Here is a 13,838-nt window from a genome sequence, read left to right as displayed (position 1 = left end):
GAGCGAGAGCCTGCAGGAGGGTAACTTTCCTGGGTAAGTGTTAGGCATCCCTGCACAAGTAATACTTTTGGGTGCTGTGAACTCACCTGCGCCCCCCTGTGGTTCCCCAGCTCTACGGTCATCAGTGCGGAGGTGCCCTTGCCGCTGACGCTGGAGTGGCGGCCCTGCCAGAAGAAACAGGCGCTGCGCTCCCGACCTGGACCCCCACTACTCAGCTCCCCTGGCTTCTGCCGTTTACCCACTGGAGGACAAATAATGCAACAAACATACAAATTACAACATGAATGGAGTAATATAAAATTTGTTGGGTTATGATGGGTAAGATATATTAAGCTATTTGTATGTATTATGCAAAGGCAGCAGCTACTCTTCGCGGGGTCCGGTAACATTTTAAATACATTACAATACATTCATTACAGAATTCCCAACACACTAAGCGTGTGCCCTCAGGCCCATACTCCACTAGTACATATCTAAAACAAAAAGTCCATGTGTACGTGTGTATAGTACGTACGTTATCATGTGTGTGTATACATGTGTCTGTGCCTATGTTTGTGTTAAATCTGATTCTACTGCTTGCATCAGTTACCTGATGTGGAATAGAGTTTGATGTAGTCATGGCTCTATGTAGAACTGTGCGCCTCCCATTGTCTGCTATGGACTTGGGGACTGTGAAGAGACCTCTGGTGGCATGTCTTGTGGGGTATGCATGGGTGTCTGAGCTGTGTGCTAGTCGTTTAAACAGACAGCTCAGTGCTTTCAACATGTCAATACCTCTCACAAATACAAGTAGTGATGAAGTCAATCCCTTCTCTACTTTGAGACAGGAGAGATTAACACGGATATTATTAATATGTTTGCTCTCTGTGTACATCCAAGGGCTAGCCGTGCTGCCTTTTTCTGAGCCAATTGCAATTTTCTTAAGTCCCTCTTTGTGGCACCTGACCACACGACTGTACATTAGTCCAGGTGTGACAAAACTAGAGCCTGTAGGACCGGCCTTGTTGATAGTGCTGTTAAGAAGGTAGAGAAGCGCTTTATTATGGACAGTCTTCTCCCCATCTTAGCTACTGCTGTATCAATATGTTTTGACCATGACACAGTTTACAATCCAGGGTTACTCCAAGCAGTTTAGTCACCTCAACTTGCTCAATTTCCACATTATTTATTACAAGATTTAGTTGAGTTTAGGGTTTAGTGAATGATCTGTCCCAAATATAATGCTTATATTTAGGACTAACTTATTCCTTTCCACCCATTCTGTAACTAACTGACGCTCTTTGTTAAGTGTTGCAGTCATTTCAGTTGCGTAGTAGTTGACATGTATAGTCATCCGCATATATAGACACACTGGCTTTACTCAAAGCCATGTCGTTTGTAAAGATTGGAAAAAGTAAGGGGCCTAGACAGCTGCCCTGAGGAATTCCTGATTTCTACCTGGATTATGTTGGAGAGGCTTCCATTAAAGAACACCCTCTGTGTTCTGTTAGACAAGTAACTCTTTATCCACTATTATCCTCAGTAATTTTCCATCCAAGTAGTCAGACCCCGGTGGCTTGTTTTTTATTCATTTATTTTACCTTTATTTAACTAGGCAAGTCAGTTAAGAACAAATTCTTATTTTCAATGAGGGCCTAGGAACAGTGGGTTAACTGCCTTGTTCAGGGGCAGAACTTCAGATTTTTACCATGTCAGCTCGGGGATTCGATCTTGCAACCTTTCGGTTACTAGTCCAACGCTCTAACCACTAGGCTACCTGACACCCCATTTCATTGTTGATAGACCATTTTTTAAAATCTCATCCACACTCACTTTACAGAACTCAAAATGACAATTCTTGCCTTTCATCATTTGGTCAGATATAATTGGATGTGTAATGTCAGCGTTTGTTGCTGACATGTCATACCTAAGTTAGCTAATCTTGCAAATGAAAAAAATCATTAAAGTAGTTGGCTATATCAGTCAGTTTTGTAATGAATGAGCCATCTGATTCAATGAATGTCATTGAATGTGCTCCAAAGCTTATCACTATCATTCTTTGTCATTTATCTTTGTTTCATTGTGTAGTTTCTTGTTCATTTAATTCAGTTTAGTCACATGATTTCTCAATGAGGTAAGTTTGCCAATCAGTTGTGCAGTCAGACTTATTTGCCATACCTTTCGCCTCATCCCTCTCAACAATACCATTTTTTTCAATTCCTCCTCAATCCACAGGGATTTAACAGTTTGTACAATCATTTTCTTAATGGGTGCATGCTTATTAGTAGCTGGAATAAGTAATTTCATAAATGTGTCAAGTGCTACGTCTGTTTGCTCCACATTACACACCACGGACCAATACATTCTTTACATGAACATAGGAATCACTACAAAACGTATTGTATGACTCCTTTGACACTTTGGTTTTCCTAGATATGGCTACGATACTGTGATCATTAAATCGAATTGATCTGGATACTGCTGTCAAGCACATTTCTGCAGCATTAGTAAAGATGTGATCAATACATGTTGATGATTTCATTCCAATGCTATTTGTAACTACCCCGGGAAGGTTGACTGATAACCTGGACCAGGTTGCTGGCACTGGTTACAGTTTGAAGCTTTTTCTTGAGTGGGCAGCTTGATGAAAGCCAGTCAATATTCAAAATCACCCAGAAAATATACCTCAGCAGCTTCCCACAAGAATGGGCTTATGGTGAGGCAGATGAACCTGTAACCATATTAATTCAACTGTATTTAACATGAGATCCTCTATAATCTTTACAGGAATGTGGTTCTGAATATAAACAGCAACACCTCCACCACTGGCATTTCTGTCTTTTCTATAAATGTTATAACCTTGTACTGCTACCACTGTAACAAAGGTATTGTCTAAGTGAGTTTCTGAAATAGTCAGAATATGAATGTCATCTGTTACTAGCAAGTTATTCATTTCATGAACCTTGTTTCTTAAGCTACATATGTTAATGTGGGCTATTTTGAGCACTTTTCTGGGATGTTTGTTTTCATTGGGAAGATTAGCAGAACTAGACATTCTCATGTTATTTATGTTCGTGCAGGGTGAGCTGCACAGAGTAGACTTCCTACTAGGGCACAACGCCTCAGTGCTAAAAGCAGAAATCTGGTTCATAGACATGATTTCTGCATACAATAGCTGTAGGACCAGCAGAGGCATTCGGGGCAGTTAGAGAGACATCAATTAGAAACTTACATTGTGTCGACCAATGTCCTTGGCATAATATACTGAAAAACTGACCATCCTACCGATCCTCGACTTCGGCAATGTCATTTACAAAATAATAATAAATTGGATGCAGTCTATCACAGTGCCATCCGTTTTGTCACCAAAGCTCCATATACTACCCACCAATGCGACCTGTACACTGTCGTTGGCTGGCCCTCGCTTCATACTCGTCGCCAAACCCACTTGCTCCAGGTCATCTACAAGACCCTGCTAGGTAAAGTTCCCTCTTATCTCAGCTCGCTGATCACCATAGCAGCACCCACCTGTAGCACGCGCTCCAGCAGGTATATCTCTCTGGTCACCCCCAAAGCCAATTCCTCCTTCAGCCGCCTCTCCTTCAAGTTCTCTGCTGCCAATGATTGGAACGAACTACAAAAATCTCTAAAACTGGAAACACTTATCTCCCTCACTAGCTTTAAGCACCAGCTGTCAGAGCAGCTCACAGATTACTGCACCTGTACATAGCCCATCTATAATGTAGCCCAAACAACTACCCCTTCCCCTACTGTATTTATTTATTTAGCTCCTTTGCACCCCATTATTTCTATTTCTACTTTCTTCCACTGCAAATTTACCATTCCAGTGATTTACTTGCTATACTGTACTTACTTCGCCACCATGGCCTTTACCTCCCTTATCTCACCTCATTTGCTCACTTTGTATATAGACTTATTTTTTCTACTATATTATTGACTGTATGTTTGTTTTACTCCATGTGTAACTCTGTGCTGTTGTATGTGTCAAAGTGCTGTGCTTTATCTTGGCCAGGTCGCAGTTGTAAATTAAAACTTGTTCTCAACTTGCCTACCTAGTTAAATAAAGGTGAAATTATATATATATACCCATATACACACACACACACACACACACACACACACATTTGTTAAAGCATTATGTTGACTCAGGAACACAATGGTAGGGATTAACTGAGCTGAGCTTGGGTCATTGATATGTCTTTGTCTCAACGCAGCCTTATAATGCTGTGAAAGGGTCCAGGAACCTAAACTATTTGGGTGGATCCCATCCTCCTTATAAAACGTGTTTTGTTTCCAAAAGGTATCGAAATTGTCAACAAGTTTCACCCATTAAGCTGCAATAATCACGTTGCCAGTGAAGAGAAAGAATCCTAGTAAAGTGTTCAATGCCACAATTCTGAGAGGACACAGGGCCAGATATGATGGGTCTTTTATTAGTGTGTAGCAGAGAGTCAATCAACTCTTTGAAATCCAGTTTCAACTGTTCAGAGCTGCCCTTCATAATGTCATTAAAACCCAAATGGACTATGATAGAATCGATGTCCATGTCCTGGCGTAGTACATTCGGGAGCAGCATAGTAATGTAATTTACTCATGCTCCAGTATAGGACATTGTTTTTGCACCAGGAACAGTCATATTTCTTACCATGGAGCTGCCCAAAATCACGGCTGGCGAGAAGGACGAGGAAAGCCGCCCACTCCAACAATTCACAGAATGGCGCAGGCCTCTGACAGATGGAGAAGCCAAGCTCGATCCAGAGCAGGGACGGACACTCGCCGACGTCGAAATCGTAGGGGAAGGATAGGAGTAGGCACAGCGGCCACAGACACAGGTACCCCCAGTGACTAAGGTGCAGGAAGATCAGGTTCCAGGGCCTCTAGCTGGGAGTGTTGGCTGTTTTGCGGCAGGCCGCTGTCTTCGGGCTTCCACGGCTCGTGACATGCGACCATCATTGATTCTCATGCTCCCTCTTGCTTCGAATCAGCTATCAGATGGGGGAGGAGAGGTAGGAGATGGCGCCCCTGGCGAACGAACTCCGGGCAACACCGGCCAGTCGGATAACGACAAACGACAAGACGGAAATGCATCCAACATGCGCAAACGGTAAACATTCCACTCTGCGTTTTCCCCAGTTTCTTACGTAGGCTGGCTACCTGCGTGATTAAGGAAGCCACCTCAAGCCTATAATCCTCGGCAGGCAAACAATTGGCGCATTGGAACTCTGAGTGATCCAGTTTGTCCCGAAACAAAGTGTAGGAGATACAGCTCCTACAGCGCTGGTTCATTTACCTCTCCAGACAAAGAGGGCTCCATTGGAAAAGTAATCTGGGACTAACTCATCTGGGACTAATGGCTGACGTTAGCTATAGTCAGCTCATGAGATATTATTATTCAAGAACCAACGGGTATACATATATGGCAAAAACATCTAACTATCACCGATTGTATATTTAATCCTGGTAAAGCATTGATCAAAACTTTTGATGAGATCAAATTAATTGTTTTTGAAATATTCAAGATACAATACCAGTGAGCTGGAGTTTCTCAATAGTCTTTTTCTTCATGCGTCTGGAACTATGAACGACTACAGCGTGCAAAAATATCCCTCTTCTCAACAACCTGCTGTACTACTTCTACCCCCATAGAGATGCAATATGTTACATCTAATACCGTGACTCACCCACAGTGGCCCTTCACCCAGCACCTTTAGTAGATTTTTATGATGGCGGTATGACAACATTACTCACCCACAGTGGTGACCGAGTACTTCCAGCGGATCACGTAGGTGTCTCCTTCATGCAGCTGGCCCAAGCTCGCCGCCACCAGCTCCTCCTCCTCAAACTCCCGGATATGCCAGGTGTCCACTGCCACTGTGGCGAGCTCCGCCTGGCGTCCGTCCTCCGTTCGGACCAGCCCGTAGCCACGCTGCACGTCTACGCCCTCCAGGAGGCTACGCACTGGGCCTCCCACGTTGTCCAGCAGGGCCTTGGCGTCGCACGGTTTTAAGACGTCGGGCTTGGCCGCCTCAAGGGGCGAGCGGAGGGTAGAGTGGACAGGGCTCTGGAGGGGGAAATGGGTGTTAGTAGTTTTTTCCCCCCTTCTTTCCACAAAAGCAATGGGACCGTATACAATATGACTAAGTATGTGATTATGCCTCATAACATGATGACCCAATGTGACAAAAGGGCCTGAAAAGGGTGCATTCTATGAATCTATTATTTTTAATACTGTAATGAGGTAAACATTTTTAATTGCATCCCCATACCAGAACGCTTTTCATTTGCTACACAGACATTCTTCTCCCTGTCTCCTCATCTGCACTGATCTGAAAAAAAACTGACCAGGTGAAAGACAGCCTAACGATGAGCTTGCACCATATTGCTTTCACCTGTCTTTCCCAATCCATTGCTTGCTCTCTGGGGTTTTAGGCTGGGTTTCTGTGTAAGCACTATGGGATAACTGCTGATGTAAAGAGGGATTAATAATTACAATTTTTTTGATGGAGGACAGATGTTTAAGCAATTGAGATAAAGCCCATGACCTCCCCCTAAACCCATTTTCATACCTTGGCCTCATCCATGGCAGACTCCTCTTTCCTCTCGGCCCAGTCCAGGAACTTCTCTCTGAACAGAGCCGTCTCGTTGTGCTCCGACAGACGGCCGAACAGAGCCCAGCTGGGACGTCCCTCTCCCTGCCTACACACAAAACACATACACACAAACACTGAGAAAACGACACCAACAAAAACACTTTCTCACAGACATATACAAGCGGTGCATCTAAAGTAGTGATGGGGGAAGAAAATGGATCCAATTACATATCGCAATATTATTTGATGATATTACAACAACACTTTGACACCAAGTATGTCTCTCTGTAGCAGACAAGAGCAATATGTTTGGAATATCGAATCGCAATACATATTGCCACCCGGCACAGACAGAAGAGGACTGGCCACCCCTCATAGCCTGGTTCCTCTCTAGGTTTCTTCCTAGGTTTTGGCCTTTCTAGGGAGTTTTTCCTAGCCACCGTGCTTCTACACCTGCATTGCTTGCTGTTTGGGGTTTTAGGCTGGGTTTCTGTACAGCACTTTGAGATATCAGCTGATGTAAGAAGGGCTATATAAATACATTTGATTTGATATAAAATCGTGAATAGCCATACATATCATATTGGCACCTAAGTATCGTGATAATATCATATCGTTAGGTCCCTGGCAATTCCCAGCCCTAATCTAAAGTGTCTTCGCCCCATCTTCACTCCATCGACGCTGACTTCAACATTTGCAAATACTTATCACTGCTAAACAGATGCTAGACACATGCTGCCATACTCTAGTGTAGACAGTCCTTTGCCTCTGCATATTCATACTAGTGGCACTCAGTTCCAATGAGAGCACTGGTCCTTCAAACACTAGCCCTTCAAGCAACTCCAAACGTTTTTGTGGCATGACCCAGCAAAGACCTTTTGAATTTTCCTGTGGTCATCAAAAACTGAGCGATGTGATTGGACAGTGTGTATAAAAGGGCAGGCTAAGAGCTTGCAACTCACTCAGGGACATCAGTATTGGTTGAACAGGCGTCCAGGGGGTTGACCCTGCAGCTGCTGTAGTCGTAAGAACCGCTCCACAGCTGCTTCCCTAATTGGACAGCCACCTTTCTGTCACCCAGGGGGACGTCCTTCCCCGTCCACACGTACACCTCACTGCCAAAGTCAAACACTAACACCTAGAGAGAGGGAATCAGGAAAGTCAGACACACACACACACACAGATATATATATATATATACAAACGCACACACAGGTATATACCTCTTTAGAGTTGAGCAGGGTGACACTGGGGATGGAGGCCCAGGCCTCTTTGTGGGGCACCAGTTTGCCCTCCTGCAGCCCGTAGACCCCATTAGAGTCTAACACACCACTTTCATACAGCTCATCCTCCTCCGGCTCCCCTGCACCTGCACACAAATGGACATGGAAATGAACATAAGTGTGTGTGTTGAGAGGTGGAGGTGGTATTTTGGGCGTTGGAAGGTGGTGTGTGTGTGATGGTGTATTAGATACGGTCATCTAATGTGTGTTTGTGTGTGGTCTGTGTTCAAGAGTGCACCTGGGATATGTTTACGACCTGGTCCACCGTGAGTGTGTGTGTACAAGAATGTGTTTATGCGAGTATGCACATTTATTTATTGTGTATGTGTACAGTGTGTGTGTGTGCCCATCTACTGGTGTGTGTGTATACAATTCATGAGCACACTGTATGTGAGTGTTTGTGTGTATATGCATGCGTGCAAACATGCACGTATGTACCTCTGTAGTCGGTCTTGCCCCCCAGTAAGTCCCAGAACTCTTTAGCCCATTTGTTGTCAGTGTTGATGCCCTCCTCCAGCACAGTCACCTGGGAGGCCTTACAACCAAGGTCCCTCTTAGCCTGCACGAACGATGCCATCTCTGAGGCCTAGGGATACAGGACAGGCCAAAGAGCTTAGACCATGGTCGTGTTCATTCGGGCAAGCGACGTAAAACTTTTTTTCTATTCATTATTTGTATTTCGAGTAACTTCCTGACGTGACTGAAACGGACTACTTTCGGATCAACAGAAGTGTCTGGGGGATTAGGACCTACTGTAGATACCGTTTCTGGATGGGGATCAACTACAGCACATTGATCAAATAGAAAAGCATTATAACAGAGGGAGATGAACAGATCAATGTGAGTATGGTTGCAGAGAGGGGAAGGAGAGAGGGTAGTGTGGAGCTGAACAGTAACACATCTCAGAATGAAAGTTGCCATTGTATCACATGGTGGCCATAGAGCAAATACATACAACTGTTGAAACATTTGACTTCTACTGATGTACTTAACTCTAGAGCTGGCAGCCAAGTAATACTGAATGCATCCAAATGGAACCTTTGGTTTCTATGTGCATCAGTGCCTCTTTTTACATGATTACTTTTAAACTCTAGGCTGTAGCTCTAGGCTAGAACTCATCCCCAACATTCTCGAGACATTCTACTCGGAAACAGAGCAGAACTAGCTGTGAAATGGCATTACTCTTTAAATATTTATCCTAAACTCTAAGACTTCAGCTGAATTTTGATTCTTGATGGATCATCATCATCATCATCATCATCATCATCATCGAGAGGTACTGCCTTAGGAGGAGTGTAGCGTCCTCCGGGCGGTGGAAGGACTACTATGTGAAGGGGGCAAGTCTTTCCCTCAGGAAATGCCGCTCGGCTGAGCAGTGTGAGAAGGTAGAGAGCTGCTCCTCTTCCTCCCCATCCTCCTTCTCCCAGGATGGTGTCTCTGTCCTCGTCACCCACTACTGTAGACACCAGAACTGGGCTCCACCAGGCCATACCGCAGTTCCTCCCAACTGAGGAGCAGCAGCAGTGTGGAGAGGGTGAAGTCACCTCCACAGTTGAGCCACTGGTCTGCCAGGTCAAAGTACACCGGCGACTGAAACAGGCTAGTCCCCGCCGCCACCACTGTGAGGCCCAGGGTGGAGAACAAGCCTCCCACATCTCCACCTGGACCATGGTCACCAGGCTGAGGGCCCCTGTTAATGACAAGGGCGATGATCAGGTGATGCAGGGAGGGAGCTCCTCTAGATGGAGCATCCCCAGGCCCAGCCACGTTCTTCACCAAATCGGACAACTCTTCTCTCATGTCCGAGGTATGTCATGTCAACATATTATACAGCTGTATTGTTAGAGAGCCACTCAAAAATTTTCCATTTGATAGAGTTAAGGGTCTGATTTCTCGCTCTCGCATCAGAAGAGGAAGAGCAGGAGGAGTACCTGCGGAAGTTCAAGGAGCCCTTGGAGAACACGTTTGTCCAAAACACTGCTCCCAGACTTCCGTCCCATCCCCATCCTCCAGCACCCCTTGTCACCAGAGAGGAGCCCCACTGGCAGGTCTGAGGCTAAGGAGGAGCTCCTAATGATACACGCTCACTGTGTCCCAGAGTACCAGCAGATCTACCACTCGGTGGTGGACTCCATGCTGGTCACTGCCTCTGTCCATCCCCCACGCTACAGCCTGAACCAGCAAATGTGGGAGGCGCTCTGGTGCCCCACCTTCACCAGCACCCAGCTGGTAGACGGATGGGTGGGGGTGGAGGAGACATTGAGCGTGAGACACTACGCTCCCCAGATAGACGTGGACATCAGCTTGGAGCCAGAGTGTCAGCAGTCTCAGAGGAAGAGGGCCAAGCACTGAACTGAACTGCCCAACTGCTTTTACTCTTTAAAAATATATTTATTATACATTGCCATTTTCAAAAGAAATATTTTTAAACTATACTATTTTGGCCTGGTCTTTCTTACTATCATATTTAGACAATAAAATGAAGATATATTTAAATATACTTTTTTTAACAAATAGTTCATAAACTATAACAGTCTTCCTTATCATCTGTTCATTTGAGAACATGTTGAGAGATCGGACAGTGTTAGTGAATGATAGTCATGTAGAATAGAGGGTTGAGAGTGATGGATGGAAAGGTGAAAGGAATGTAATGGGAGAGTGCTCAGCCCATGTCCCTTTGAGTAGATCTGAAAGGATCAGATAACAGTAGCCTGTTCCAGGAGAATGTTGTGGCGAGTACATCCTGTTTGAAGTACATTAGACCAACATAGCTACAGTCAAAGCTGTGTGCTGAAAAACCTTGGAAGTACATGAGTTAAGTTAGGGCTATGGTGCTCATTTGAATTTCCTAGCTTTTTCGGGCTATAAATCAGTCCAAAATGTTCACCCAAAACATTGTTTTTGTGTTTAATTATAGACAGAGGCGGCGGTTCCAAAGGTAACCCCCCCATTCCGGCCCTGTCACGACCCCCCCGGAGCAAAAAAAAACAATACTGAATCTTCCCCAGAGCAAAACAGCTGTATCACGTTCTGCGCACGCGTTTCTTTACCTCTACTTAAAGCACAGTTTTGTCGTCATCCTCCCTTCGCATTTCTCACGGTCAATTGTGAATTTTGCCTAGTGGCGCACGCTGTTGAGTTTTGGCCGCATGAGAAATAAAGTCGACCAGTCGCACAATCTTCCTTAAATCTCATGAGTTGATGTTTTTCGTCTTACAGTATTGTTATACTACGCTGTTATACTCTGTTCTGTAGAATGTAGATTATCATCATGTGTCCTTACAGACATTGATTCAGCTTTGATTTATGTGCAGAAGCTTCAGATGTTTTGTTACCAGGAAGAGGGTTCTGTCTAGTTTGAGAAACAGATGCCTCACAAGTCCTCAACTGGCAGCTTCATTAAATAGTACCCGCAAAACACCTGTCTCAACATCAACAGTGAAAAGGCGACTCTGGGATGCTGGCCTTCTAGGCAGAGTTCCTCAGTTCAGTGTCTGTGTTTGTTTGCCCATCTTAATCTTTTCTTTTTATTTGCCAGTCTGAGATCTGGCTTTTTCTTTGCCCTCCGCCTTTTGAGGGTACTATTTAATGAAGCTGCCAGTTGAGGACTTGTGAGGTGTCTGTTTCTCAAACTAGACACTAATGTACTTATCCTTTTGCTCAGTTGTGCACCGGGGCCTCCCACTCCTCTTTCTATTCTGGTAAGTGCCAGTTTGCGCTGTTCTGTGAAGGGAGTAGTACACAGCGTTGTACAAGATCTTCATATTCTTGGCAATTTCTCGCATGGAATAGCCTTCATTTCTCAGAACAAGAATAGAATGATGAGTTTCAGAATAAAGTACTTGGTTTAATCGAACCCACAAATGCTGATGCTCCAGATACTCAACTAGTTTAAAAGGCCAGTTTTATTGCTTCTTAATCAGCACAACACTTTTCAGCTGCTAACATAATTGCAAAAGGTTTTTCTAATGATCAATTAGCCTTTTAAAATGATAAACTTGAATTAACTAACACAATGTGCCGTTGGAACACAGGAGTGTTGGTTGCTGATAATGGGCCTCTGAAGCCTATGTAGATATTCCATTGAAAATCAGCTGTTTTCAGCTATAATAGTCATTACAACATTAACAATGTCTACACTGTATTTCTGATCAATTTGATGTTATTTTAATGGACAAAAAATATGCTTTTCTTTAAAAAACAAGGACATTTCTAAGTGACCCCAAACTTTTGAACGGTAGTGTATGTTGGGCGATTAGGCCTGGCTCGCAGTCGGCGTTCCAGTTCATCTCAAAGTTGTTAGATGGGGTTGAGGTTAGGGCTCTGTGCAAGCCAGGCAAGTTCTTCCACATCGATCTCGACAAACCATTTCTGTATGGATCTTGCTTTGTGCACGGGAGCATTGTCATGCTGAAACAGGAAAGGGCCTTCCCCAAACTGTTGCCACAAAGTTGGAAGCACAGAATTGTCTAGAATGTCATTGTATGCTGTAGCGTTAAGATGACCCTTCACTGGAACTAAGGGGCCTAGCTCGAACCATGAAAAACTGCCCCAGACCATTATTTCTCCTCCACCAAACTTTACAGTTGGCCCTATGCATTCGGGCAGGTAGCGTTCCTTGGCATCCACCAAACCCAGATTTCGTCCGTAGGACTGCCATACAGTGAAGAGTGATTCATCACTCCAGAGAATGCGTTTCCACTGTTCCAGAGTCCAATGGCGGCGAGCTTTACACCACTCCAGCCGACGCTTGGCATTACGCATGGTAATCTTAGGCTTGTGTGTCTGCTCGGCCATGGAAACCCATTTCATGAATCTCCCGACAAACAGTTCTTGTGCTGACATAGTTTCCAGAGGCAGTTTGGAACTCTGTAGTGAGTGTTGCAACCGAGGACAGACGATTTTTATGCACTACACGCTTCAGCACCCGGCGGTCCCATTGTGTGAGCTTGTGTGGCCTACCACTCCACGGCTAAGCCGTTGTTGCTCCTAGACGTTTCCACTTCAGCACTTACAGTTGACTAGGGCAGTTCTAACAGGGCAGAAATTTGACAAACTAACTAGTTGGAAAGGTGGCATCCTATGACGGTGCCATGTTGAAAGAATCTGAGCTCTTCAGTAAGGCCATTCTACTGCTAATGTTTGTCTATGGAGATTGCATGGCTGTGTGCTCGATTTTATACACCTGTCAGCAACGGGTGTGGCTGGCATAGCCGAATCCACTAGTTTGAAGCTGATGTCCACATACTTTTGTAAATATAGTGCATGTCTAGTACCTTGGCTTTCTCGATGACGTTGGCAAACTCTCCGCTCCACATGAAGCAGTGTTTGGGGGTGATGAGCAGGAAGCAGTCGCCGCTGTTCAGGGAATGGGCAGCGGGCTCCACCAGACGCACCTGCACGTGCCTCCGACCTGCAGACCACACCCAGACAGACCCCATTTAGAAACCAGACACTCACTTACTCCAACCAGTCATTCCTCTGCTTATGGAAGTTTAGTTAACCTGTTATGGCTAGGGGGCAGTATTTTCACGGCTGGATAAAAAACGTACCCGATTTAATCTGGTTACTACTCCTGCCCAGTAACTAGAATATGCATATAATTATTGGCTTTGGATAGAAAACACCCTAAAGTTTCTAAAACTGTTTGAATGGTGTCTGTGAGTATAACAGAACTCATATGGCAGGCAAAAACCTGAGAAGATTTCATGCAGGAAGTGGCCTGTCTGACAAGGTGTCGTTCTTCTGGTCTCTGTTTATTGAAGAGTGAGGATCTTAGCTGTCCCGTGACACTTCCTACGGCTGCCATAGGCTCTCAGAAGGCGGCAAAACGCTGAATCGTGGCTTTGCAGGCTCTGGCTGAAACAAAGTAGCGCGTTTGGGTAGTGGCTGGTTACAGTACTGTGAGACTCAGGCTCGTGCCCGCGTCGACCGAAAGCTTTGTTTTCTTTCCTCTGTTTAGCTA

The 13,838-nt window shown here is 44.9% G+C and overlaps 1 protein-coding gene across 5 annotated transcripts in view; it reads right to left on the bottom strand.

Moving 5' to 3' along the window:
- Positions 1-13,838, bottom strand: part of svild (supervillin d) — a 116,011-nt gene that overhangs the window by 11,320 nt on the left and 90,853 nt on the right. For all 5 annotated transcript variants that reach the window (XM_014158664.2, XM_014158666.2, XM_014158667.2 and 2 more), the window contains 7 exons: positions 13,150-13,286; positions 8,312-8,459; positions 7,814-7,959; positions 7,553-7,728; positions 6,567-6,696; positions 5,749-6,061; positions 87-241 (listed from right to left, as the gene is read on the bottom strand). In XM_014158664.2, coding sequence (XP_014014139.1) covers positions 87-241; positions 5,749-6,061; positions 6,567-6,696; positions 7,553-7,728; positions 7,814-7,959; positions 8,312-8,459; positions 13,150-13,286 — 1,205 coding nt within the window. The remainder of the gene's footprint in view (positions 1-86; positions 242-5,748; positions 6,062-6,566; positions 6,697-7,552; positions 7,729-7,813; positions 7,960-8,311; positions 8,460-13,149; positions 13,287-13,838) is intronic.

Source organism: Salmo salar, chromosome ssa19 (assembly GCF_905237065.1).
Source record: "Salmo salar chromosome ssa19, Ssal_v3.1, whole genome shotgun sequence".
Lineage (NCBI taxonomy): Eukaryota > Metazoa > Chordata > Actinopteri > Salmoniformes > Salmonidae > Salmo > Salmo salar.
Note: the sequence above shows the minus strand (reverse complement) of the source record. Positions and strands in the feature narration are given on the sequence as shown.